The sequence below is a fragment of the Protopterus annectens genome, chromosome 4.part0 (assembly GCF_019279795.1).
Source record: "Protopterus annectens isolate FY-2018-M chromosome 4.part0, PAN1.0, whole genome shotgun sequence".
Classification (NCBI taxonomy): domain Eukaryota; kingdom Metazoa; phylum Chordata; order Ceratodontiformes; family Protopteridae; genus Protopterus; species Protopterus annectens.
This window is the reverse complement of record NC_056733.1, coordinates 1822211804-1822239559: the sequence shown is the minus strand read 5'-3', so window position 1 is coordinate 1822239559 and position 27756 is coordinate 1822211804. Positions and strand designations below refer to the sequence as shown.

Below are 27756 nucleotides of genomic sequence, written 5' to 3'. Positions count from 1 at the left end.
TTCTTTTTAGTGCCAAAAAAGACAGGGGACTTGGAGACCAAAGCTCGATCTCAGTCTACTGAACAAGTTTGTTTGGACGAAATTCCTGATGGTCTATCCTTCCCTTTCTGGAGAAGAATGATTGGATGTGCTCTATAGACCTTCAGGGCACATATTACCACATAAAGATGGACAAAATCCAGAAGCTATCTCTGCTTCCAGCTGGGAGTCTGTCATTACCAATTCTGAGCACTGCCCTTCAGTCTCACCACAGCCCCCAGGGTGTTCAAATGCTTGGCAATGGTTAACAGCTCACTTGAGTCTACACTGATTGAGTGTTTCCATACCTTGACAACTGGCTCCTCACTGCCCCCATCCAGGCATCTACTGCTGTTATGTCATAGACGTCGTGCTACACCTCGCAGAATTGTTAGGCATTTCAATCAACAAGGAAAAGTCACAGTTGACTCTTACACAAGATCTAGAATTCATAGGAGCAAGACTAAATGCAGTTTCTTGTGCAGTCTCCCTTCCTCTCCACAGGCTGCAAAAACTAAGGTTGCAAGTTCAATCATTTCCTGAAATAAGGTTCCTGCTCACCTGGTACTTAAAACTCTCGGAACTGTGGCAGCGACTATAACCTTAGAACACCTAGCAAGGTATCACATGAGGCCACTGCAGTGGCTATTGTAATCACAATGGTAATTTCTAACTCATTTGATGTCTCATGCAATTCTGATCACTCCAAAAAGGATTTGTCCTGGTGGATGACATCTGAAGACAACTTATGGAGCTGCACCTTTTTTTCCTCTCTGCCCAAAGCCATAGTGATCACGGATACTTCCCAGGTGGGGGGGCATTATCTGCGAAAGACTGTTCAAGGCTCTTGGTCCCCACAAGAGGCCAATTTGCACATCGATGTCCTAGAATTAAGGGCAGTGCTTTTAGCATTGCAAGCATTTCAGTCTGTCCTTCCTTCGGGGACAGTTGCAATACAGTCAGACAATATGTTGGTAGTCTGATCAACAAGCAGGGGGGAACCAGATCATATTCTCTGTCAGAAATCCGTCAGGATTTGGCAATGGGCTATCACTTCCAACTGCTTTCTAATAGCAATGCATATCTCGGGGAAACTCCAATGTGATTGCAGACAAATCAAGCAGATGCATCCTTCTGCCTCACGAGTGGTCTCTTAATCACAGCATAGTTATAATCTTTCGTTGTTGGGGCCAGCCTTGCTGCAATCTTTTCACCTCTCCGATAAATGACAAATGCAGCAGCTACTTTTCCCTAATCCCTCTGCGTAGGGAGTCCCTGAGAGATGCACTTCTTGATTGGACCCCGGGACTACTTTATGCCTTTTCCCCTACTTCACTGATCTCCTAGTTTTTGAGGAAAGCCCAAAGGTTGAGAAGCAAAGTAATTCTCACTGTACATTATTGGCTTCAAGTCTGGTTCCCCTTCCTTTGGCCTCACCTGGTTCACTGTCCTTGGATTCTATACCCAGCTCTGGACCTGTTGTCCCACCCACAAGGCTTGGTGCATCCCAATCTCCACAATCCCAAATTGACTGCTTAGTATCTCCAATTCCAGTAATTGCCAGGCAAAATAACTTGCTTTTAGTACAAAATATTCCTCTGGCTTCCCATAAATCATTCACTAGGAAACTTTACTGTAGTAAATGGAAGAGATTTTCAATTTGGGCCCATACTACCACCTTGGACCCCTTTTCAGCATCAGTTGATAAGGTCCTGGAATATTTAACATCTTTGTTTGAGTTGGGAGCCTCTGCTTCCACAGTTGAAGTCCAATTAGCAGCTATTTCCAATTTTCATAACTAATTTGATTATTCCTTGATGTCTCATCGTTTTAAGCAAACCTTTCTTAAAGGTGCTTTACATCTTAAACCCCTCTTCAGAGATCCTATAGCACCATGGGATTTTACTCTAGTTCTACAGTGTCTGGTTTGACAGCCCTTTGAGCCAGCAGGTACTTGTGACCTCAAATTTCTGTCTTGGAAATCCCTCTTCCTAGTGGCTATCATGTCTGCCAGGAGAATTTCTGAATTACAGGCTGTGTGTGTGACATCCTTCTATCATTTTTCACAATCAGAGAGTCGCTAAGAACCAATTCATCCTTTCTCCCCAAAGTGGTATGTGAATCAAATATTAACCAGTCTGTAGACTTGCCAATCTTCTTTCCAAATTTTTCAAATAAAAGTGAATACTGCTTGCATCTACTTGACATCCACAGACAGTTACATTTTTACCCAGACAGAACAAAATTTTCTAGGAAATCAGACCAATTTGTATCCTTTTCAGAACCCATCTTGGGTTAAACCTGTCTCAAACGTTACCTTATCAAGATAGCTTGGGGATTGTTACCTTTGTCTACAATCAGAATAAACTCAAACTACCTGCTTCAGTTAGAGCAGATTCCACCTGATTTGTATCCACTTCAGCTGTCTTTTATTCCAAGGCATCCATGGAAGAAATATGTGCAGCCACAGCTTTGGCCACTCCTCATACCTTTATCACTCATTACAAATTAGATATGGTCTCCAGTGGAAGAGCATGCTTTGGCTCTATGGTACTCAGGAATATCCTTCCTTAGGGCCACCTAGGATCTAAAGTAGCTGGGGACTCTGTCCCATCTGTCAAGGATGAATGAAGATTGCAACATCAGATAAGTTGTCCTTACCATAATGTTCCATCTGTGTTGTTGATCTTCATTCTTGACATCCCACCCTCCTGCCCCCTCCGAAGGACTTCTGGAGGGTTGGACCTTTTGTCTTGGGAGGTTATAGGGTTCTACCTTAGACTGGGCTTCTGTCTTTTCTATACTAGGCTGCAAACTCGATCTGAGGTAAGAGAGGCATTGTGGGTAGAGCCATAGCTTCAGAGTTTTTTGGCTGGTGCAAGCTGTTTGACAGCAGAGTCTCTTCCAAGAGATTGGAAGAGTCCCATCTGTCAAGAATTAATGAAGATTGACAATGCAGATGGAGTCCAGTTAAGTTCTTGGCATCTTCCCACTCTATTACCTTTCCCTCTCCAGTTATTTGCTCCCAGTACCTTGGTTCCTTTGCCAGTTTTCTCCAGTGTATTCCTGCCATCCTCTTGCTTATTGTCTGTAGATTTTAATAATTTTAGCCAGAAGTTAGGTACTATGTCTGGGCCTGGGGGGTTCCAATTAGGAGCTTTGCTTTATTTTATTTGTTTCTCCATCAGTTACTTCATCCCATTTCATATTCTGTGTATATTTCAACTTTTTACTGTTTCTTTTACTTCTGGCCATTCAGCATCTTTGTTCCACAGATTCTTCATACATTTCTCCAAAATGTATCCATTTCTTCTTGTTTGGTGGTGTTTCTATTTCTGCTTTGTTTCCCAATTCTCTCTGAAACTTTTTTTGGGTTGTCAATACATTGTTTATTTTGAACTTTTACTTTATATGTATCTTCATATCTTAGGCATATCTTCAAAGTTCTGCCTGTGCTGATAGCCTTAGTTTATTTGCACTAGTGTATGATAGATGGGTCTCTTCTAATATTGTGCCTTGCTTTTATAGGTTCATAGATTAGTACTAGGCTAACTGCCTTTGCGAGCCATTTTAAGCTTAGCCAATTATCCCTTGTGAGACTCAAACCCTGCACCTTGTGTTTGTAAGGCAAACACCTTAACCATCTCCCAACCCTATTTTATCTTGTGTATATTTCTCTAAGTATTTTGTTGATGTTCTCTCTTCTATATTCCAGCATTGACATTTATTATTGTTTTAATTGCTTTATAGCTTTCTCTGTTTGATTCCATAGTAGCATCTGATTTCTTCTCTTCCTTTCCCTTATTGTTCTGTTTTGTGCTAATACTTTATTAATTTAGCTGCATAGTAATGTATCCTATTTAATTCAGTTATATCAGATGAATTTCTGTTGTAACAGATGAACAACAATAATCAAGACATGTCAGATTTTTAACAGTTTTAGGTCTTATTGTCCTAATGTAATTTGTCTTTCATTGATTTTGAATGTCTATCCATCACTAATAAATCAAGCAACTCTTCTCTTGGATATTTTTCTTGGAAACTTATGGCACATTCTTTGTTCTGTATTTCCTGCGGGTATTATACAGAATGTTCCAGAACATCTTCCTGTGACATATTCTCTTCAGCTGAATTCCTATGTCATGTGTTGCTCTTTCATATGAGAACTCACTGGCACCTCATTCCATGACATTAACTGTGCCAGAGTTGCCACTGTTTCTTGTTCCTCATTTGCTGTGCAACTCCAGTTTAACTTTTGTCCTGGTTTCCTACTGAAGGCTTCAGAGTATCTTCATGTGGCAACTGCCACCTGTTTCCCCTTAATTTGAGTTGTCATTGTTCCATCATGCTGTGATGTGACCATTGTTGGATTTTCTACTCTAAATCCATCATTTCACAGGTAATCCATAACTTCAGCTTTTATTTCTTCAACTTCTCTATTACTAATCCAATTTTCTACTTTCCTATTTTTTTCATATTTTTCATATTGCAAAATTTTCCATATCTTGATGCCTTGCCTTTATTCCTCCAAGTATTTTTGGTGCTGTTTTTTTTTGTATTGGTTAGTTTTGTTTTCTCCTTTGCATAAACATTGCTTTGTATTAAACCCCTTTTCTTTCCAATGAATATATTTCTTCCGATGTCTCCCTGATGTTCTTCATCTCACATTGCTGCAGTCCTAACACTTGGGTAGTCCGCTGTCCCTCGGTCGGCCCTAATATCAGAGTATAAGGCTGACGTCGGTCAAGGCGCATTTGACTGACATCAGAACGTCAGGGTACAAATGCGCATGACCGACGTCATATCCTCAGTCTTTTTTGCCGCATGGTCCGATGCAGAAGCAGCATTGCAAGTGCCGTTCGGCGTTCTGAAATTTTTCGAATTCGGAGTTTCAGACCGAAGTCAGGGTTGGTTAAGTACCCCGTTGGGGAATATTTTGTTTTTTTCTTGCCTCAGTGGTTTACCGGATGTCAGAAAAAGTGAATAACTGTATTTCTTGTGGGAAACAGATACCGCATAGGGATTACCATAATTTGTGTATACCTTGTTTGGGACCTGAGCACGACGTTGTTGGGTGTCGCTTTTGTGCTAGGTTCAATAAACGCACTATAAAGCGTAGGTTGGATTGTGCCAGGTTGGTCTTTGGGAAGCGGTGCAATTACAATATGCCGTCGGATGCTCCGACGCCGGCTTCCTCAAAGAAGCGCAAGGACAAGGCAGTTAAACCTAGGTTAGAGGAGTCGTCTGAACCGGACGCCGGTTCTTTAAAGGCGTCAGTGGAACCGGTGGTTCCGACGGAGGCCTCTATGGAGTCCCAGGGAGAAACAGTGTTTTTACAGGATGTGGCCTCCCAGGAGGCAGGTCAGGCTGTAGGGGCTTCTCAGGTAACTGTACTCCCCTCCCTTCCTAAGGTGTCTAGGCCTTCTCTTTCTGCTTCCAAGGCTTCTCCTAGAGGCAGGTCTAGTTTTGCTTCTGTGGGTGTCACTCCTAGTTCTTCAGGTTCTGTGCCCAAAAAGCACATGCTTAAAATGGCAGAAGATTTAATTACTTTAATTAGAAGCTCTATGCCCCCTCCTGATAAGAGGCCTAGGATGGAACCTGTGTTAGGGGATTATGAGCAGGCTTCGGATGTGTCTGAGTCTTCGGCTGAAGGCTTGCAGGAGTATTCTCATTATTCTGATTCTGATGTGGATGATTCTACTCCTTCTGCTTCTCCTCCTGAGGATTTTTCTTTTTCAGAGACCCTTCACTCCATGAGAGAGCATTTTAAATGGGAAGGTCAGGATTTCTCTGATTCCAGGAAAAGGCTTAGGGAATTTTTGTTTTTACCCCAGCATAGGCCTTTAGCTATACCTCCTGTTCTGAATGTAGTGGAAGATGTGTTTGCAGAGGCTTCGCTTAATCCTGACTCTTTGCCTCCTGCTCCTGTTAAACCAGATAGGTATTACAGGGTGCCTGAAGCTCATAAGTATCTTTTTAAGAGTCCTAGGGCAGACCCAGAAACTGTTAGCCAGGGGCCTAAGGGTGTTAAGGCTTCTGTTGTCAAGAATCCGGTTCCTGCAGATAAAGAGGCCAGGGCCTTGGATAGATGGGGAAAGAAAGTTTATACTTCTTCCACTCTAGCCATGAGAGCTTTGAATTGCCAGTTTCACCAGTTGAAATATCAAAATTATCTCCTTTCACAGTTGAAATCTAAGGTTGATGCTCTGGCGGAAGGTATTGATTGTAAAGAGTTACAAGATTTAGTGCATGTTTCTGAACAGGTGGGTAAGCATTCTTTGCAATGTGGTTTTGATGCTGTACAGGCCTCGTCTAGGGTGGCTGCAACTGGGTCAGTTCTTCGCAGGCATGCCTGGCTGAGGGATCAAAATTTATCTGACCATGTTAAAACTAGGATTTTGGATGCCCCTTTGCAATCTGATGTCTCGCCTGGCAGCACCTTTGGGAGGAAGGTTGGCACTTTTCAAAGAAAATTGGAGTTTGATTACCCAAGACAGATGGGTACTGGATATCATACATCACGGTTACAGGTTTTATTTCCATACCTTGCCTCCTTTCAAAGGCATGCCAGACATTCCTCCTCAACAAAGAATAGAGGCTCACAAGCAAATTTCTCTGTTACTCCAAATAGGGGCCATACAGCCGGTTCCTATGCCAGAAAGGGGCCTAGGATTTTATTCTCGCCTGTTCCTTGTGCCAAAAAAGGGGAACACGTGGAGACCAATTTTGGATTTATCTATCCTCAACACTTATCTGGACATTCCCAAGTTCAAAATGTTGACGTTACAGCAGCTTTTACCTCTACTGGGCAAGGATCACTGGATGGTAACTTTGGATCTCAAGGAGGCTTACCTTCATGTTCCTATCAGGCTAAGTTGCAGGAAGTATCTGCGTTTTCGGACTGGGACTTCTCACTATCAGTTCTCTGCATTGCCCTTTGGCTTATCTACTGCCCAGAGTATTTACGAAAGTTCTGGCTCCAGTGATAGCTTTCTTCAGGCTAAAAGGAATACAAATCTATCCTTATTTGGACGATTGCCTGATACTGGCTCAAGGAAGGGACGAGCTTCTTCGTCATTTGGAATATGTGATAGCAGTGCTAAGATGCCTGGGGTATTCTGTGAGCGAAATAAAGTCCAGTCTAGTACCCTCTCAAGACATGTGCTTTCTGGGAGTAAGACTGAATACAGCATCCCAGATGGCCTTTCTAACCCCGGACAAACAAAAGAATCTTTCCCTTTACTTCCATCATCTATCTCTTCAGTCCAGGCTGACTGCAAGGACAGTCCTTCAAGCCTTAGGGTTCATGGCATCTTGTATTCTGGTGCTTCCCAATGCCAAACTGCATATGAGGAAGTTGCAATGGTATCTCAAAATGTATGGACACAGCACTGCCAGCATCTGGACACTGTCATTCAAATAATACCTTGCATTCAAAAGGAATTTTTGTGGTGGGCTCAGGAATGTCACCTAAACAAGGGACTCTCTGTGACCCGGCCAGAGGAGAGTCAAATTTTGACAACAGATGCCTCAGACAAAGCTTGGGGAGCTCATCTAAATGGAAAGTGGATACAAGACAAGTGGCCTGTCAGACTACAGCATCTACATATCAACTTGAAGGAGATGTTAGCAGTCCAGTTTGCATTAATAGCTTTCAAGGATTTACTTCTTCCAGGGCAGGTGTTGATTCTAACAGACAACACAACTGTCATGTGGTACATCAACAAGCAAGGGGGAACACATTCTTATCCTCTATGCAGGCAAGCAATGATTTTGTGGGAGACTGCTCTCAGTTTACAACTAAGTCTTCAGGCAAGGTTTCTGCCGGGAGCACAGAACTCCTTAGCAGATGTGTTAAGCAGACAAATCATGGATCCCCACGAGTGGAAACTGGATCTTCATGTATTTGAAATTGACAGTGTCCTGGGGAACTCCAGACATAGATCTGTTCGCTTCTCCACTAAACCACCAGCTGCCAAAGTTTTGCACAAAGCGGTTTCATCCCACAGCTTGGAAAGTGGATGCTCTTTCTTTCAGTTGGAAAAATCTTCATGTATATGCCTTTCCACCTCTGCCTCTCCTCCCAAAGGTACTTCTGAAGGTCAGACAGGACAAGCCAAGGATGATTTTGATAGCTCCAGATTGGCCTCGACAGCACTGGTACCCATTACTGAGAAGTCTGGTACGGAAGCCTCCATGGCCTTTGCCTTTGATTCCTCATCTGTTGTCCCAGGAGGACAGTCATTTGCTCAATGTCAAGCTTCACTCTCTTCACCTAACAGCATGGCATATTCTGTTTTAAACCATAAAGGGTCTCAACTTCCACGACAAGTTTTGAATGTGATTTTGGAAGCTAGAAGGCCTAGTACAAGGAAAGTGTACGCAGACAAATGGAAGAGATTTTTATTTTGGAGTGCAGCTAAGGATTTGGATGTTTCTGAGCCTGATTTAAGTGTGGCTCTTCAATATCTTACTGAGTTATTGGACAAAGGTTTGTCCTTCTCTTCTATTAAGATTCATGCTGCAGCAATTTCAGCTCACTACGACTGTGACCCACCATTGTTTTCTCATCCTTTGTTCAAGCAATTTCTTAGAGGGGCAAAGAATATAAGACCCCACGTAGAGCTCCTACTCCTGCTTGGGATCTCAATTTTGTGTTGGAGAAACTCACTCTACAACCTTTTGAGCCTGCAGCTACTGCTGAGTTGAAATATTTGTCATGGAAGACTGCTTTTTTGTTGGCCATTACCTCTGCAAGAAGGGTTTCTGAATTGCAGGCCCTTATGGCAGTTGAGCCTTTCTTAATTTTCCATAAGGATAGGGTATCTTTACGTACTAATCCTTCCTTTATGCCTAAAGTGGTTTTTAGTGTGGCTTTAAACCAAACTATTCATTTGCCAACTTTTTATGCAAATCCCCAGACTAAAGGGGAAAAGATTTTGCACACTTTAGATGTACACAGGCAGTTGCGATATTATTTGGACAGAACTAAAGGGTTCAGACAATCTCAGCAGTTATTAGTTTCTTTTGCTTTGTGCTCTCAGGGCAAGCCCGTGTCAAAACAAACTATTTCTAAGTGGATTGGATTTTGCATTGCTTTCTGTTATTCCCATCATGGCAAAGAGATTCCAGCTGGGATTAGGCCTCATTCCACTAGGGCTACTGCCACTTCAACGGCTTTTTTGAGGGGGGTGGCTACTAAGGATATTTTGGAGGCAGCCACTTGGAGTTCAGTGCGTACCTTCTCTAGGCATTACCATCTTCCTCTGTACTCTAAATCCAGGGCTGGTTTTGCCACTGCTGTGTTGCAGGGCATTTTGGCAGCCCCTGCTTCATTATAGTTTAGCCATCCTCCCTTACCTCTGCTTTGGGATTCTACCCAAGTGTTAGGACTGCAGCAATGTGAGATGAAGAACATAGTACAGTTTTGTACCTACCATCAATGTAGATGTTCGAAGATCCACATTGCTGCAGTCCAATTTACCCTCCCTCCTTCCCCTCTGTAGTTTGAGGTGGTTGTGTGGGCTGGGTTATCCCTCTGAGGTATAGTGTATATATTGTACATATTTTTGGTGTTAGGCTGGTTGGTTGTTTAGTTGTTGTCTATGGGTTTTGACCTTTCCTTTTAGGGTCTTCTGACATCTGGGGCAAGAAAAGACTGAGGATATGACGTCGGTCATGCGCATTTGTACCCTGACGTTCTGATGTCAGTCAAATGCGCCTTGACCGACGTCAGCCTTATACTCTGATATTCGGGCCGACCGAGGGACAGCGGACTACCCAAGTGTTAGGACTGCAGCAATGTGGATCTTCGAACATCTACATTTATGGTAGGTACAAAACTGTACTTTTCATCACGCTGGCATAAGCTGTGTTAGACAGTAAATCCTTCACTTTGCAGGCATTCCTTAAATTCAGTTTCTATTTGTTTACCTTCTACTTTACTCATCTTCTGTTCTACATTTCCCCTTTTTTGATCTTTTTAAATTATGAAATTTTCCATATCTGGCTGCCTTTGCTTGTATATCTCCAAATATCTTTGAAGCTGCGTTTTTTGTATTGATTAGTTTGGCTTTCTCCTTTGCATAAATATTGCACCATATTAGATCTCTCTTTTCCCAGGTCCAGGTTTCTCCCTCTCTCTTTTTTTTTTTATTTTTGTTTAACCTTTCAAAAATCTCTAGGTTTTGTTTTTTTTTATTTTTTATTTTCATGTTTCCTTTGTTGCTTCTTTTTTCCAAGTGGCCCAAAGTTTTTGTCTCTAATGTTTTTCAAATGGATCTGTTGTGTTAAACACAAATTTGCATTTGAAGACAGTTTTTTCTTGTGCAAGTATTTCTTTCCTGAATATCTTCTATCTGGAAATTCTGGGCTTCTTGTATAATAGTAACAATGCATCATTTCTTCCTTATCCTCAGTAGTCCACTCTGTTATCTTTACAGCTCTTATTTGTCCTGTTATTTTAAACTGTCTTCTACAACATGGGGCCCATCCTACCCCAGCCTGGCCTAAACCCCATTGTAGGAATCTTTCCATGTCTTCAGGATTCTACGCTGTCATTTTTTCCAGTCCTGGCACCAGTGCGCATACCCAAATTGGGCACTGTTTTATTCTGGGATTTGTGCATTTAGCTGTTTTTTTTTTTTTTTAATACCTATCTCTGTCCATGGTATTTGCTATATAAAATACAACCTATATATTACTGTCTTCCTGGTGAGAGATTTAGAACAGAGTTCCCTATGTGGAGGTACGCACCAAGACTTGAGGATGAATTCATCTCCAGCCATACTATCATTTTCTTGTTGATTTTCTCTCTATTCACACTGTCCATAATTATCACTTTAGTACTCTCGATTTTGGAACAGCTACAGTGCAGCAATGCAGTGGTGGTATAGGAAAGGTCAAGCAAAATTTCTACTCAAGCCTTTTCTGTGTACCAAAATGAGGAACCTGTCCTGAATCTCAACAGATCAAACAAGTGCATATGACTCAAAAATTAGAAATGTTCACAATGCAGGTCCTTCTGCTTTATTTCCAAGAGATGTACTGTTGATAGATATGAAGATCACTTGTATACATATGTCTATTCACAGTGACAACAGGTGGTTGCTACAGCTTGTAGTTGGGAATAAGCACTGGAAGTTTACTATTGTCATTTGTCTTCTCCATTGTCCCCAGGGTGTTCACTAAATGCCTTGCCTCCATATTTGGTCCTCTCAGGACAAGAGGTCCATGTGTATCCTTAACCAAATGACTACTTGATACAAACTTTTCCAAAGGAGAACTTTTTCAGGAGTACCCTGAGGTGTACTTGGTCCTCTGTTAGGCCAATGTTTGCACCTCTGAACTTGAAGAAATGAAGCTTGATTTCAGCCGCTACCAAGTCTACATTTGGAGGCAGGTTCACATACTAATTGTGCTGTCTTTGATGCAGGGGAAAAACACTTATGCAGCACTCACTTGTATACTTCAAAGGAAAAACCCAAAAGGAATGGTCACATTGAAAGCATATATGTTTGTATTAATTTTTTCCTTGCCAGATTACACATGGAAATTTCTCTGGTATCTTAAAAAAAAAAAAAAAAACATGGTTAGCAAACACTTTTGCCCACAGTGACAGATAATTACTCTTCTTATCCAGCAGTTAGTAAGGAATTTTTCTGGTAGACTCAGCAAGTCAAGAGCAGCTCAAGACTTTCCTTCGTGGTCATGGACCCCATTCTTATTTTAGCATGCATACATGAGTAACTTAAAGTGCAAGGTAAATGGTTCAGCAAATTCAAATCCAGCCATATAAATATAAAAAAAATGATGGCCTTAATCTATGCAATACACATTTTAAGATCAGTGTCTCACATGGGTACTGTAACAACCATAATGGGCAACACCACAGTGATGCTGGTATATACTAAGTAAGGGGAAACTGGCTCAGCTGTGTAACAAGTTTTCATGATAGTACAGTTAATCACTTGGGTGCAGGACCTGCATCTAAAAACCACTTGTATTCCCTCCTACCAGAGGCTGTTGACAGACCAGTTGAGTAGATTGCTCACCAATGTATGTGGACTGTAGTTGGATAAAAGTGTTTTCATATTGGAGTGTTGAGGTAGGTACTCATGATTATAGACCGTTTGCTTCTCAGGGCAGCTATCAAATGATAGTATGGAAGTCTTCTAATGCAAACTATAGGTGAGAGCCTTAACCAGCTGTTTGAACCCAGAGTCTGGACATGCTAAAAATTACCCAGTGTATGATCCACTGGGAAGGACTGGCAATTGGACAGGTGAAAAAGTTGGAGATACTCCCCCTATGTGAGATGGAGGAAAACTTTCTTGACCATTTGGTCCAATACCTCGGACTCCTTATCAGGTAGTATAGTTGAAAGGTGCTTTTGTAGCTTAGATTCATACTGGAGCACAGATGTTACCAGAGCACATCACAAAATGTTTCTAGAGGATCTCTTTCCAACCATCTATTGACTTCTAAAGGGTGTGCTGTATTTTGGGCATTGAGCAAGTAACATTAGGATGCTTACTAGAAAGATAATTTTTAGCAGTGACTCCATGGTTTGGATGATTCAAGTCTTCTCTTCCTTCACCAGATTTTTTTTTCTCAAGTTTCTAAAGAGAAATGTAGAGGCCCACACTGTAGTCTGTGGGGACCTTCTCAGCCTTAGTTTCTCCAAATAGAAGAGAGTGAGTGGAGTTGTCTGAGGTAGCTGCCCTTGTGTGCCTCTGAAATAAGGCTTTCTTAATCATTCTCTCCTTTCGTAGGTTCATAGGTAGGTACTAGGCTATTGACCCTAGGGCCTATATAAGAATAGCCAAACGGTATCCTGGCTTTCGCCAACCAAGAAAATTATTTTCCTGTGCCTCTGTTGAGCAGTCTCACAGAAATGATCCCTGGGGTGAATTTCCTATCTCCCATCCAATCATCAAAATTTTTTCTAGAGTGCTAATGAGGAGCTTTGTTTGATATAGATAGGTAGTTTGTTCCAGAGTATGGGAAGTCTCTGGGACATGAATCTATCCCTCCATGTTCTGTTTATTGTGGTGACAAGGTTTAGGTCCCTATGGCGTGTAGCTCGGAGGGATTGGGACTTCTTTAAGTGGAGCTTGTCCAACAGCTCTGGGTTTGACACAGCTTTGTATGTTAGGCAGAGATCGCCTCCGAGTAGGTGAAATGCAACAGAGTAAAGCTGGAGTTTATTGAGACTGTCTGCGTAGGGCATCTGTTTGAGGCCGATAATCTTTTTGTGAGGTATTTCTGCAGCCTTTCCAGTTGTAAATGTCTTGTGAGGTACATACCAAAAGGGGCTTTGTACTCTATAATGGGTCTAATGACTGACGAGTAGTGGAGAACAATGACCTCTTTTTTTTCTTGGAAGAGAAACCTTTTGTGATGAGGTGTGGCACGTAGAAGGATTTCCTGACTACCGTGGCGATGTGATTATCAAAGGAGAGACTACTGTCCACCTGTGTCCCAAGGTCTCTTATCACACTTTCGGTGTTAAGTAGACTAATTGCCTATGTGGTAGTTCATGGGTACAGAGTTTTTACCAAAGGGGATGACAATGCACTTTTTGGCATTGAGCTTGAAGCCATAGCTTTGGCACCAGGCATCTGTCTCAGTAAGGCCCTTTTGTAGGATGTCCACATCGTTAGGAGTTTTGATTATGGGTCCTAGTTTGCAGTCATCTGCGAACTTCATTAGACAAAGACCTTTTGTGTTAGCCTGTACTTTAGAGAAGTAGATACCAAACAGGAGAGGACCCTGGACTGAACCCTGTGGTACTCCATTTGTCACTGGTCTGAAGTTGTATTTGGAGTCTGCTACTTTCACAGTGTGGGTTCTGTCAGTGAGACAGTTGGCACCCCATCTTGTGACATAGGGATTTATACCTAGTTTAGTGAGTTTATCTAAAGCCTTGGCGAGATCTAGATAGGCTTTGTGAACCACCTTACCCTCACCTATGGCTTTGGTGACTGCTTCAAAGAAGTCTGTCGGGTTTAGGAGACGTGATCTGCTTTTTACAAACTCAAACTGGGTAGGGTCCAGAGTTTGGAGATAACCAATGTCCTTGTTTATAAGTTCCACGATGATACATTCCATAGCTTTGCAGACCAGTCTCATCAGGCTAATGGGGCAGTAGTTCCCTGGGTCCGTGGTGGCTCCCCCTTTGTGGAGTGGGATAACCGTTGCTGTGCGCCATTCAGTGGGCACAAAGCCTGAGGTGAGGCTATGATTGAACATGGTACTTAGGTAGGGTGGCAGTTCATTCTGTAGTTCGTGTAGAACGCAGTCTGGGATGTTGTCATGTCCCATGGATGCTGTGTTCTTTGTTTTGGAGAGTGCTTTTTTTACCTGTGCATCCGTGATTACAGGCACTTTGCATTCTTCCAGTATAGAGATGGGCCCTTTAGGGGATGAGAGGGGGGATAAAGTTAGCACGGAATCTATCTTCCTGGATGTTGGCAATATCAGTTGCTTCTGTATATTTAGTGCCATTGTGCTGTAACTCAAAGCAGATCTGAGTGTTGCCATTGAGGTTCTTGACATAGCTGTATCATGCTTTGTGGTTGTCTTTAGAATCCGTGGCAACTTTTGTTTTCATAACTAGCTTTTGAGGATTTTATGAGGGATCTCCGCTTCTTACTGAGACTGACCAGGGAGTTCCTCCAAACATGGGATTTTGCTCTTTTTTTGCAACAGTTTCTTTCCTCTGTTGTAGAGTTTGTTTATGGCAGGGGACCACCAGATTGGCTTCCTTTTTTGGAGGATAGCATCTTGGTTCTGTTAGGGATTGCACAATCCATGCACTTGTGTAAGTGCTTATAAAGTGCATTTGTATAGGATTCAGCAGTCGTACCTCTATTGTCCGTCAGCATGGGTGTTGTGAAGTTTGCCACTTTTGACTTAAGAAGCATGAAGTTAGCTTTGGAGAAATTTTTTACAGTAGTTTCCTTAATGGGGGGTGGGGTGGGATGTGGATGTCTAGGGTGATTATCTTTTGGTTGGATCTGACAACAAGGAATTAACCTCTGATGTGGAACACTGGTTGCCCATGTTGGTAATGACCAGGTCTAGGATATTGCTGCCCCTGGTGTGGATGTGGATAAGTTTATCCAAGGCATTGGAATTTATGAATATATATCGATATATTTGCAGTGGGAGTGCCAGCTCTTACTTGCTGATGTCTAGTTGAATGCTTGCTGGAGGCACAGTAGCAAACTGTATAAGATGGATGTGAGCATACTGACATTGCCAATGCTTAACTTCACAATTTGAATCATCATGGGTGTGTATCCATCCCTCCACCCCTGTATAAAGGAACTTTCAGATGAAAAAGATGACTGGTAAAGAGGGGAACGTCTGTACACTTGTTTGGGCTTAGTTATTGCTTGATGATCTCAAATGTTTATTAATTTTTTATTGTTTAGTGTAAGCTCTTAAATTAAAATATATTAGGGAAACCTCCTTGCTGTGTTTCAACTACTCTCCCTCCTTCCCTTCATGTTGTATGGCTCCATTTAGCTTCAGGTTTTATGCGTATCAGGTGCATAGCTGTATTTTCCTTGTAAGATCAGTAAGTGCCAAATCCTATACTGTTTTACCTTGATTTACTGAAGTGTTTTTGTTCCCTGGTTAGGATGAACTAGTCCACATATGTGCCAAGAGCTCTGTTTGTGTGGTTAGTTACATTGTATTCTGCACAGATGTGTAATGTACATGCATGACTCCCAAGTGTGGGAACCTTTTAGAGTGAGAGCACAAATGCAACAGAATTGGAAATTAACCCAATGCCAGACCACACAAGCAGGGCTTTCCTTGTGGATCACCTGATTAGATGCAAACATCTGTTTATGGTGCATACCTTCATAACAGTGTACCTTTGTTAAATTGTAATTTAAATTTTCTGTTCATCATTGCAATGCTTTACTGCCCATAGGATTTGACTTATTTTTTTTGCTTATTTAAGCTATTGAGACTGAGGAAGACACTCTCACTGTGTGATGTAGATGTAGTTAAAGTGTTGGATGAAGATTCAAGCCACTGCCAGCTGATTGGAGATTTTTCCAAAGTAAGTAATTTCTGTTTTATGTTTCATTCAGTGCTTTGTGATTTTTACCTTGGGTACATTTTCAGCCTATTTGGGAATGAATGTGACATTAAAGCCGGGTAAAAAAAATTGTATGTGGGAGCAGCAACATTTACAGGATGTGTAACAGTACCTCGTGTAATGTAGCTATTGTAGTGCAGTAACGTTTTTGCATTTATGTGCTTAATTATTTTAACAATTTCCAGGAGTTCTCTCTCTATATTCTCACTCCAGCTATCTAATCAATAAAAAAGGGTCTGTTACCATGGATATAAACTTTTCCCACCGCCTCTGTTACCAGCTTGTTGGATCTGGGCATCCTAAGGCAATGTAAAAATTGCCTCATGTTTATTCTCAAACTGATATGGTATGTGAGAGATTTAACCAACTCCTTGACATTTACAAACCTACGAAAACTGTCAATAAACTACTGTATAAATCCACTGTATCCCAAGCCTGGAATAAACTTCCGTCCCACATACGCTCCATTACTCACCCTATACACTTTAAGAAAGAACTCAGTCTTCACTTAACACCAAAACTTGTGCCTCTCATGACCCTACCCAACTCCACTACTCTCCTTTATCTAAATCTTTTACAATTATCTACATTTTTCCCCTCGTATTTAATCAACCTCATACCCTTTCCACCCCATGCATACACAGTACTACACCACTTCAAAACTGTTAATAACATAAGGTGGGGGCTGTTACCACTATTGTGTATATATCTACTGGTCTGATTTACCTTATTATTTTTTCTTATCTAACCACTGAATTTCTATGTATTTGTATGTCGGACTGCAATTTGTATGTATTTTATGTCAAACTGCAGTTATATATTTGTAAACCAAACATTTGTGTATAGTATACTGTATGTAACTGGAGTTTTTCTCCTTGGGTCTCCACTGAAAATGGGTCTCTGGCCCAGCTAGGCAAACCCGGTTAACCAATATCAATAAATAAATAAATGTATTTACACAATGTCACTGGAAGCAAAGCTGTCGTATAAAAGTATTACTAGTGTCAATAAGGTTGTCAGTAGTACACACACAGCACCCATCACACACAATTCAAAGCAAACATACAGACTCACATGTGATAAGGCACTTAAATGTAACTTTCCCACACCACAAAGACCTCTTAGACTAGTACACATAACAAATACCCTCAGCATCCCCAAATGCACTCTTTTAAAACAACACCCACATCAACAAATAGAGCCACATCTCGTGGAGCCTCTACCTCTAAGCCCATAAGGCAAGCCACCACACAATCCAACATTCTGGTCATTGGAGACTCCATTGTGAGACGCACTGATGTCCTTCTCACCAGGCTGGATAAAGAGAAAGTCAGTTGGTTATCAGGGGCTAGGATCCACCACATTACACATGCACTCGGGTCATTGGACCACAAGTACCAGTATGACTCAGTCCATGTGGGAGTAAATGACCTGAGACATAACACCCTAGGCTATATGCTGAGACATCAGAGAGCTCTCAGAATATATCTCAGGCTGTTACGAGCCTAGCATTTTACTTTCTCCAAGGATGATGCCACAATATGAACAAAAGATGACTGACTTCAATAATTGGCTTAGTTTCTGGTGTCATTCTAAGGGGCTGCAGTATTTGTCAGCTTGGAATGAGATGGGTCAATAGACCACTGCTTTGCCAGATATGGTCTGCACCTCTCCCCTCTAGGCTTTCAAATATTAGCTAAAACATTGTCTTCCTCTATAGTGCCTTTTTTTAGGCAATGCTAAACTTGAAAGTACTTCCAACATAAGTCAAAACCAAGAAAATCTAAAGGTATTGCTGCTCAATGTTAGGAGTCTAAACAAAAAAACTCCACTCCCTAGAAGCTGTATTCACCCTAGAGAATGCTGATGTATGTTCGTTCACTCAGACATGGTTTAAAACCATGGAGGGCACACCAACAGTGCAAGGTTATAATGCCTTCCACGCATTTAGACCAGTTACTACACAGACTGGGACTAAAGGTGGAGGTATCTCTATTTACATCAAAAATAAATATACCTCAAGGCTGGTCAAACAAGACAATGCACTTGAGCTGCTCCATGTTCAAATCACCATAGGCAAAATCCAATATAACCTCCTTGTCAGCTATAGGTCCCCCTCTATGATCCAAGAAACCCATACCATGTATTTAAACGTGTTAGAAACACTAACCATCCAACCCAACACCATATTTATGGGCAACTTTAATTACTCCATGACAACAAACGTTACAGGCAGAGATTCCTGGATGTTGTAAACAAACTCCCTGAACCGAATAGTTGGTACACCACCCAGGGATGCAGCCATACTGGATCTGGTCCTCACTAATATGGGAGAGTGCTGCACACCCCCTATTGTAATGTCTTCCCTGGTAAGGTCAGACTAGAAAATGGTCTCCTTTGAAGTAAAAAAATAAAACCTGGACCCCCAACTAAACCTGGAATATTCAGGAACTACTCTAAGGCTAACCTCCTGCTATTAAGTGATAACCTGGCAAAATTTCAAACCCCCATAAACCCTGAGAACACTGCTGCCTATGCAGAACTTTTCACAGGAACCCTGTACAAGCATGTTGATAACTGCATAGAGCCAGCTTGTACCCACCAGGAGGAAGTACAGAACTAACTCAAAAAACAAGCCACCTTGTGGATGCAGAAAATCAATAGTCTGTATAACAGAAGGAAAAAAAATCATGACAAAAATTAGGAGGTGCAGCACCCAGCAGGATAAAAGCACTCTTATCAAACTAAACAAACATCTCTGAGGACGAAGTCTACGAAAGCCAAATTTGAGGTGAATCTGGCCTCCCAGGCCAAGGATAACCACCAGGCATTTACACCCTCAAAGGCAATACACAATTGTGTGCAGAGCTCATTCTAAATGGAGCCACCTATACTGAGCCAGAAGATATAGCACACCTACTGGCCGATAGCTTCAGCCCCACCTTTCCCCCCCTTTCACCCTCAACCTTCCCTCAGGAAATACCATCTAATATAACTCCCCCTTGCTATCTCTAGGGAACAGGCCCTTAATGCTCTCTCTAAGGCCAAGAACACACTGCATCAGTGGAACCACACAATATCCCAGGATGCCTTCTATATAGCATAACAAACATGACCTATCAGGGCCTCTGGAATTGCTATTTAACTATAGCCTCCAAACAGGCTTCATGCCACATGAATGGAGAACAGCAACAGTCATCCCTCTGCACAAAGGTGGGCCATCTACAGACCATGGAAACTACAGACCCAAAAGTCTCACTAGTCTTGAATGTAAAAGCCATGAAAATGATTAGCAGTGATGTAGTAAACCGTTAGACACTGGACTCAACCCAATTTGTTTTTATCAAGGGCAGATCATGCCTAGTCATTCTAGTTGTGGACGACTTTGAGAAAGTCAACAAAACAATGGATGAGGGCAAAATGTTTCACAGTGCCTACCTTGACCTGGCCAAGGCATTTGACAATATTCCACTCAGGCATTGTTGGCAAATTCAGAGTTTGGTACAAACTCCTATGTCACTCAGTGGATAGCTAACTGGCTCACAGACATGACCCAGAAAGTTAGAATTGGAGAGTCCACCTCTACAAAAAGGCCAGTCACAAGTGGAGTCCCTCAGGGATCTGTTCTTGGACCGGTCCATTTTGGCATTTACTTTGAAGTCAAGGCCAATGTCATTGGTCTCTGGCTGACTAAATTTGCAGATGATTGCAAATTAGGAGAAGCCATTGAATCCCACACTCAGTCAAGTGTTCTCCAGGAGGGGCTGACACGGACAAACAACTGGTGTCCATGCCATAGACTCTGAATGCCAAGAAATGCATAATAGTAACTTTTGGGAAGTCATCCACACCTGGTAACTATCACATTGACAAAGCACCCCTTAGAGTTGACCCAATAGTCAAGGACTTGGGGACACGCACAGTAATCTAGCCTTTGACCATCATGTGCCTACAGGAGTGAGGAAATCCTATGTTTCGCAACTTATAAACAAAGGTATGGCATCTAAGTCCAAGAAAGTCATTGCTCCACTGTATTCGGCATTCATTAGAACTATCATTGAGTACAATGCCCCCTTTGGTATGTACCTAACCAAGCATATCCATGAAATGGAACGTCCACAGAGGTTCCTCACTAAGAATATAGGGCTTTAGTAAAATGTCCTCTACAGACCGCCTCAAGACCCTATCCCCTGTATTCTGTCTCCTACAAGCTTTTGAGGGGAAATCTATGCCTGGCATACAGGGCATTGTCAGACCCCACTCTGATGGACCTCCTGCCTATCCACAAAACAAGCGGCACCAGAATTACCATTTTAAAGACTTAAACCTTGCCTGTGATATAAATAGGACCTGCTGGAGAGACCGGATGTATCCCAGAGATTACCCTGTCCCTGGAACAAGCTCCCCATCCATGTGAAGCAGAGTGCAACTTAGACATTTGGATGGGAAACAGCAATTTCATCCCTGGTTTGTCACCCATGTCTCTAATGGACACAGGCAGTCTGTAAATGGTTCGCTTCCAAACCCCTGCTTATAATTGTCAAGGGTATCAGAACTTATCAGAGATTTAGGATGCATGGCTAGGCTTAAAAGAGGCCTTTGTGGTCATTAGTCTAGTAAACACCCATGAACCTATGAAGGAAAGATTGATAGTTAAGCATATCTTAACCTTTCTTAGCTCCTGCTTTGTGATGTGGCACAGTTTGTTTTAAGACCCATTTTTTTTAACTTTAGAGGCCTTCTTCAGTGGTTAAATGCTAGAATTTCCTTTTCTGGTGTCCAGAACACCAAAGTTCAGAATTTCTTCTTCCTGAGCTTTGGGTTTTGTGTGAGTTTTCACCCAGAACCTATGATGTCAAGTTCTGGGTTAGTCCTCTCTCAATGACTGTTAATCAGTTCTTTACTGTAGCTTTACCATGAATGAATCATTAGAAAGTTAGTGTATGAAGCTTAGAACTTTTCCGTTGTTTTGCAGTCGGATCAAAAGTTAAGACTTAATAAGGTTCATAAGTTTATACTAGGCTATCTGCCCTAAGGCATTTATAAGCCTAGCACAGAGTTTTGTGGCTTACGCCACCCCTTATGTTAAAAAATACTGTGCCCATTAGTTTGTTGTGCCTCTGTCCAGCAGTGACAGAGATGATTCCCGGGGTAAACCTACGATCTCCCATCCACCGGTCAAGATTTCTCTTGAACAGAGCCAGCGAGGTGCTCTGCCTCACATGGACTGGGATTTTATTCCACAACATAGGGAGTCTCTGGGTGACAAATCTATCCCTCCAGCATGTCCTATTTATAACCGTGCTAAGGTTTAAATAACATCTAATTCATAGATTGGTACTAAGCTAACTGCCCTTGCAAACCTAGCCAATTATTCTTTGTGAGACTCAAACCCTGCACCCTGTGCTTGTAAGACAAACACCTTAACCATTAGGCCACCCTCCCAATCCTTTCAGATAACAATTTAACTGGCAATCAGAACTAGTATGTTATTCTCCCCTCTCTTATATTACTGGACAAAATGAGAAACACCTGTGATCAACAGCGTTTAAGATTTAGGCATAAATACAAAATCATATGAATACTAAAAAGTACTAATTCTGAACAACAGTTTAAATTAAATGATTTCACCAGTAATTGGATGGACTGCAGTGATGACACAGTGAGGCAGATTTCTTGGATACACTTACAACAATGGGTTATTAAACCCACTATGTATTAAGCTCAAATGCCTGTTCTCTAACATACTAGGTCGTATCTAATAGAGGTGGTCTAAACACAAAATGTGATTGATCAGATATGATCAGCAGCCTCCTACCAATTCTGACAGAGAGAGATTTAAGGTCCATCCAAGGCATTAGGCTACTAAAATGTTGGAAAACATGAAGTAACTTTATAGATTGTCTGTATTAAAGGGAGACTATGACTGGACTACTTAGCTATTACTACATTTAGATTAAAAAAAGGCAACGTGGGGTCAGCAAAGGTTTTTGCCAGAATGCAGAAGCCATAGTAAGACAGGTGAAGCCATTCCTGGCAAAGCAGGGCAACATACTTACCACAGTATTGCCTGTTACCTAGTAATGGAGCATCATGTGAAGCTCCTGTCAGCTCATTAAAGATGCCATCAGAGGGTGCCATTGCAGGGACCAGCAGTAAGATGCCATGCCTTGCATAATCCCGGATCAGTGCTGCACCAATTAGAGAGAAGATATGGAATTTGCAGGTCTGTCTATCAAAACGACCTTAGACAAATTTTACCTATGAGATGACCTTATATTCACTTTACAAGCTCCCCCTCAGTTAGCAAGAGGTCAGTTTTATGCCAGATGTTTTTAACAGGTTTGCCTGAAGGTGCAGCCTAGAGGCAACCTTGGAGAATGTGTCCAGGTGTATGTGCAGTGACTGCCACTTCAGTGTATCTCGAGTTTGTGCTCCTGGCACCTCAGTTGGAGTGATCCCTCAAGTCATTGCAGCAAAGGCTAGGAGTCATTTAAGAATTCACAGCCTGAATGATTGAATGACACTTGTGTTCAAAGGTTGGGTTTTTTGAAAACAACTTCTCATAGCAGCATTTTCTGAGACGGTGTTATTTTATAGCAGTGTTTTAAAAGTATATCTAGAGTGCAGTCAACCAGGGATTTAACCCCAGCAATCCCTTTGCCAGTGCTGCTAGGCAGTGGTGACCTTAAGATTAGAAGAAGAAAGTAGGAAGTATGCAGAGTGTCACCCCCCCCCCTCCTCCCTGAGTTAAAAGCCCAAAATGTTAAAGCTGTTTTTAATTTGATGGGGTGGGCTGCTGAATTTCTGGGATTTGGAAATGTGGTTTCACAAACTGATCTTAAGTTCATAAAATTTGACTTCTAGTTGATGGTGAAGGTTCAATGTTTGCATTTGGGAACAAACTAATTTTCCAGTTCAAATTAGACATATTAGCTAGTGTTGAAAAGAATTATGCTAGCCCTCATTTACCATGTCAGCATCAGGGATTGGCCCTGACAATACTGCACATGTGAATGCTTTTCATTGTCTAGTATGATTTGTTATCGCAGGAGAATAGCTTTAAGAGAACAAAGTTTGTTGCCTGTATCAGGCTAGACACAGTTATCTCGGTCCTCTCAAAGCTCCATGCTACTTTAGTGGGATTACTAATTTAGTGGGATTAGTGGGATATAATATATATATATATATATATATATATATATATATATATATATATATATATATATATATATATATATATATATAATATTTAAAAAAAAAACCACGAGACTGGAGAAAGCGGTCACCATCCAGATTTACTATGCTCCTACTATTTCGGCATCAAGGCTTCCAGGGAATAATTTCTCATAAGGATGGTACAGATTAAATACATTTCACTAAACCAATTAGTGAGTTACTCAATCAGTTATACAATAATTAATTGTTCAGTGAGTCATAGTGATTTAAAGTGCATAAGCATCAAATAATGACACTAATATATACTTAAACAGTATCTAATTAAACTACATAATATTTTCCAGCATTGATACAAAAGCATTTAGATTACATTTCTTAAAATTATACATAATGCATAATCTTAGACATGTAAATCCAACTCCATATTAAGACCATTGGGCCATAGAGTTCCAAAATTAATGATGTACGTACTTTCCTTTCTCAAGAGAATGCACCCATATTCAGCACCCTGTACTGCATAAGGTTTATTTAATGCAATAAAACAAACTACTGGTATTCCCATTATGTATGGCGTGAAAATGTTGGACAACAGGATTATTCAACCTTTCATTTCTCACATCCCCTAAGTGTTCCATAATTCTTCTTTTAACTATTCTTCTGGTTTTACCTATACACCATTTTATAGACGGACAGTCACATCCAATGGCATAAACAACCCCACTACTACTACAGTTGTAGGATCCTAAGGCTTTAAACTTTTTTTTCATTAATCAAGCTACCTGAAATATTTTAACTTTAACACACACCTTACATTTCCCACACCTGAAAGTACCTGCTGTATTTACTTTTTCATCCACTCTGCAGTTGACCCCAACATTAATTCCTTTAGATTATAAAATCTACTGTGTGAAAATATAACTCTGCCAATGGAGACATTGCCAGCCTCATCATCCATCTGGACAATAGGCCACAACCTATATACCAGTGCTTTTAATGTTTCTGAAAAAGGGGAAAATTTATTGACGAAAAATGCATTATCCTCAGAGACTTTTTTGGAACCTTTATACCCATGACCTTTCCTGCGGCCCAATGTCCTTAAAGGGATAATTTCACTTTTGGCCCACTCTTCAGCCTTTTTCAGCACCTGCCTAGAGTACCCTCTGCTAGCTAACTTGGATTTAACAACATTGAACTCTTTATCCAATGTGGTGTTGTCATAAACATTACCCCCAATGTGTTTAATTCTCCAAAAGGAAGAGAATTGAGCAAATGTTCTGGATGCATGCTGTCTGCACTCAAAAAAAATATTAGCTGCTATTTCCTTATAAAATGGTCTGAAAGACACCAATTTGTTCTCATCAACAAAGAACTCCAAATCTAGGAATTGTATCTCTTCCCTATGAATTTTATAAGGCAATGTGATGCCATACTGATTATGGTTCACATCCAGCATAAACTGTTCAGAAAGGCTAGTTTCCCCTCTACATACAAAAAACAAATCAACATATTTGAAAACTAGCACATTCTGTGCCAAATATGTATTCCTGCAAGTATAACTATCCTCAAAAAAAACATAAAAATAATAGCATATGACGGGGCGTATGATGCCCCCATCACCTGTTTTTTGTAAGAAATAAGAATCTTTAAACATAAAAATGTTGTGGGTTACTGCAAATTCTAGAAGCTGTAATAAGTAATTGGTTCTCGGACCTTCCCCCAATAACCTAGCTACAGCTTTCAGGCCCCAACGATGGGAGATGTTAGTATACAAAGACTTGACATCAACACTTGCCCAAAAATAATCATCCTTCCATTCCATGCCTCCCATAGCATCTGATAGCTAATTACCATTTTTAATATGCGAGGGGACTCTATTCAGATGTTCCTTTACTGTGCATACAGAAAAATCCCTATATTCTGGAGATACCCCCCCCCCCCGACACTATGGGCCTACCAGGAGGATTCAACAAATATTTATGTACTTAGGGGTTAGCGTAAAATCTAGCCATTTTGGGTTGTTTAATATGCAATTTTTTAACATCATATGAGGAAAAAAAAAATCGTAGTCTTTCTCCCTTTTCCAGCACAGCTAACACTAGATCGTAAACATCCAAAACATTCAAATGTACCTGTTCATAGACACCATCTATTTGTAATAAATTTTCCACCATGCAATTATATCCAAGTCTTGATATGATTACCTAATTTACCCCCCTTGTCAGTCTGTGAAAAGTCATAGTTCTTATTCAACCTTTGTAACTGCCTCAATGCCTCCTGTTAATTCTTCTTTAAATTATGAGGCTTGTAACTATCAAAAAAAAATTTTATATTCCACTTGCACACTTGTTTACATAACACCTTTTCAAAATTTGTTATTGCTGAAAATGTTCTGAGCAGGTTAAAAGAACTAACATAAAGGGACCCTAGGAATGGTTAATTTCCCATAACCTGTTCTATATGAAAACACACCTGTGACATCATCCCTATTATTTTCAGATGCACACTCATCCATGAAAATGTCAACTAATTCATTCTCATGCAAAGATAAATGCAACAGTGGTTCTTCGTCATCTGCACTACAAGCTGCATTACAACCCTCATTATTAACATGTTTTTTAGCAAAAATGCTTTTAAATGCAGTTTGCGGCAAAAACGGCCCACCTCTAACATAATATCAGCCAAAGTCGGAAAATGTGGGTACAAATTTACCCCTACATTAAAAGAGTGTACATGCTATTATCTATTTGTAAATCTGACAAATTAATCACATTAAACATTTCATCATGACTCACTGACTCTTCTTAACTCTCATTGTTTAAATTATTCGTAACATACCTGATATTTTCAGATTTGTGCTTCACATTAAATACAGCTGATACAAACTGACCATAATTTAGTCCAAAATGTCCAACTCTCAAATCTATATTCCCTTCATTTATTCCTGTTCTGCCATCTCCGACTGTGCTTGCTTCTTGCCTGCTGGGGACTTGCATGTTGGGTGGTGTTCTGTTGAACTTGTTGGTAGTCTCCCTCACTCAGCTCCTCAAACGAAACACTTTCTGCAATTGATGCTGGTACTTGCTTCAGTGGATGAGAATGACTATTCTCGCGAACTCTGAGATCTTGCGGCCATATTCTTTAAGGTGGACTTGCTTCTCCTAGGTTTCCTTTGCCATTGAAAAATGAGATTATTTTTATAATCTTGGTAATCTCCATCCAATTTACTGTGCTTTCTTTCCAAAATCTCAGCTTCAGCTTTGCCCACGTTGGCATGAATATCCTTCATTCTCTTATTAAATGCAGCTGTTGTCTCCACCTTAAGCTCATCTTGGAGCTCCAAAATTGAACTCCTTTACTGTTCTACTGTATTCAATATTTATTTATTTATTTATTTATTTTTCGCAAAGAATTTGATTATGCTGGATTACATGTTTTTCAGTAATTATTCACAGGTAATATTGACTACTCTACATGATTCTAGTGTTTCCATTTGTTCATACATGCTATGCAACCACTGGTTACTTTTTTCATGTACAGCACTGCATTGGTCCTATCTTCCTATTGGTTCCTTCACCATCAGCTCAACACTCTTTTGGTTACTACTGATATTAAGGATATTATTTTCATAGTTCTATACTTTTACGTTACATGAAAAACATTTTTTTATATGTACTACTTTTTTCTTTATCTTGACATGAGTAACCTCCTGATGTTCTTCGTGTTTCACTGTTGCAGTCATAACTGTAGGGTGCTCCTGCCGGCAGGCAGCCCGAGGTCGGCCAGAATCCCAAAGTCTGGGTCCGGCGTCGGCTGTACAAGCTAGTACCCTGACGTCAGTACGCTCTGGTACATAGTCCTCAGCCGACACCATCTTCTCCAGTCTTTCTTGCCGTGCGGTGGAAAGCAGCTCGCAAGTCGTTGGTTGGCGATTTTCGAACAGCGTATTTTGTTGCTGTCTGTCCGACGTTCTTACTTCTCTTCTCAAAGCTAAGTACTTCATTGGGGAATCTTTTTCTTGTTCCTCCGATGTCAGAAAAAGTTAATAATTGTATAACGTGTGGGAAACAAATACCTCATAAAGATTTCCACTCTTACTATCTACCTTGCTTAGGCTCAGACCACGACGTTTCTTGTTGTTGGTTCTGTGCCAGGTTCAACTCTCGTACTATCAAGCGCAGGTACGATTGGGCTCTAAATTATTTTGGAAGACGCTTCAATTATAGAATGTCGTCGGACACTACCGGAATTCAAAAGAAGCACAAAGACAAAGACAGGCCTCCGAGGTCCAAACAGGACTCGTTGCAGCTGGAGCCAGCGTCCGGTTCGGCTGTCGTCAGTGAGGCGCTTTTGCAGCCCCTGTCGTCCACCGCTTCTGAACCGATGGCCGATACGGACTCCCATGGGGAGCCATCAAGGCCTACTATTTTAACTGCTGCAGG

At 41.1% G+C, this 27756-nt stretch overlaps 1 protein-coding gene across 1 annotated transcript in view; it reads left to right on the top strand.

The window, feature by feature from the left end:
- Positions 1–27756, top strand: part of CDC25C (cell division cycle 25C) — a 1649736-nt gene that overhangs the window by 983536 nt on the left and 638444 nt on the right. Inside the window, exon 12 of the mRNA XM_044069511.1 lies at positions 15998–16099. Coding sequence (XP_043925446.1) covers positions 15998–16099 — 102 coding nt within the window. The remainder of the gene's footprint in view (positions 1–15997; positions 16100–27756) is intronic.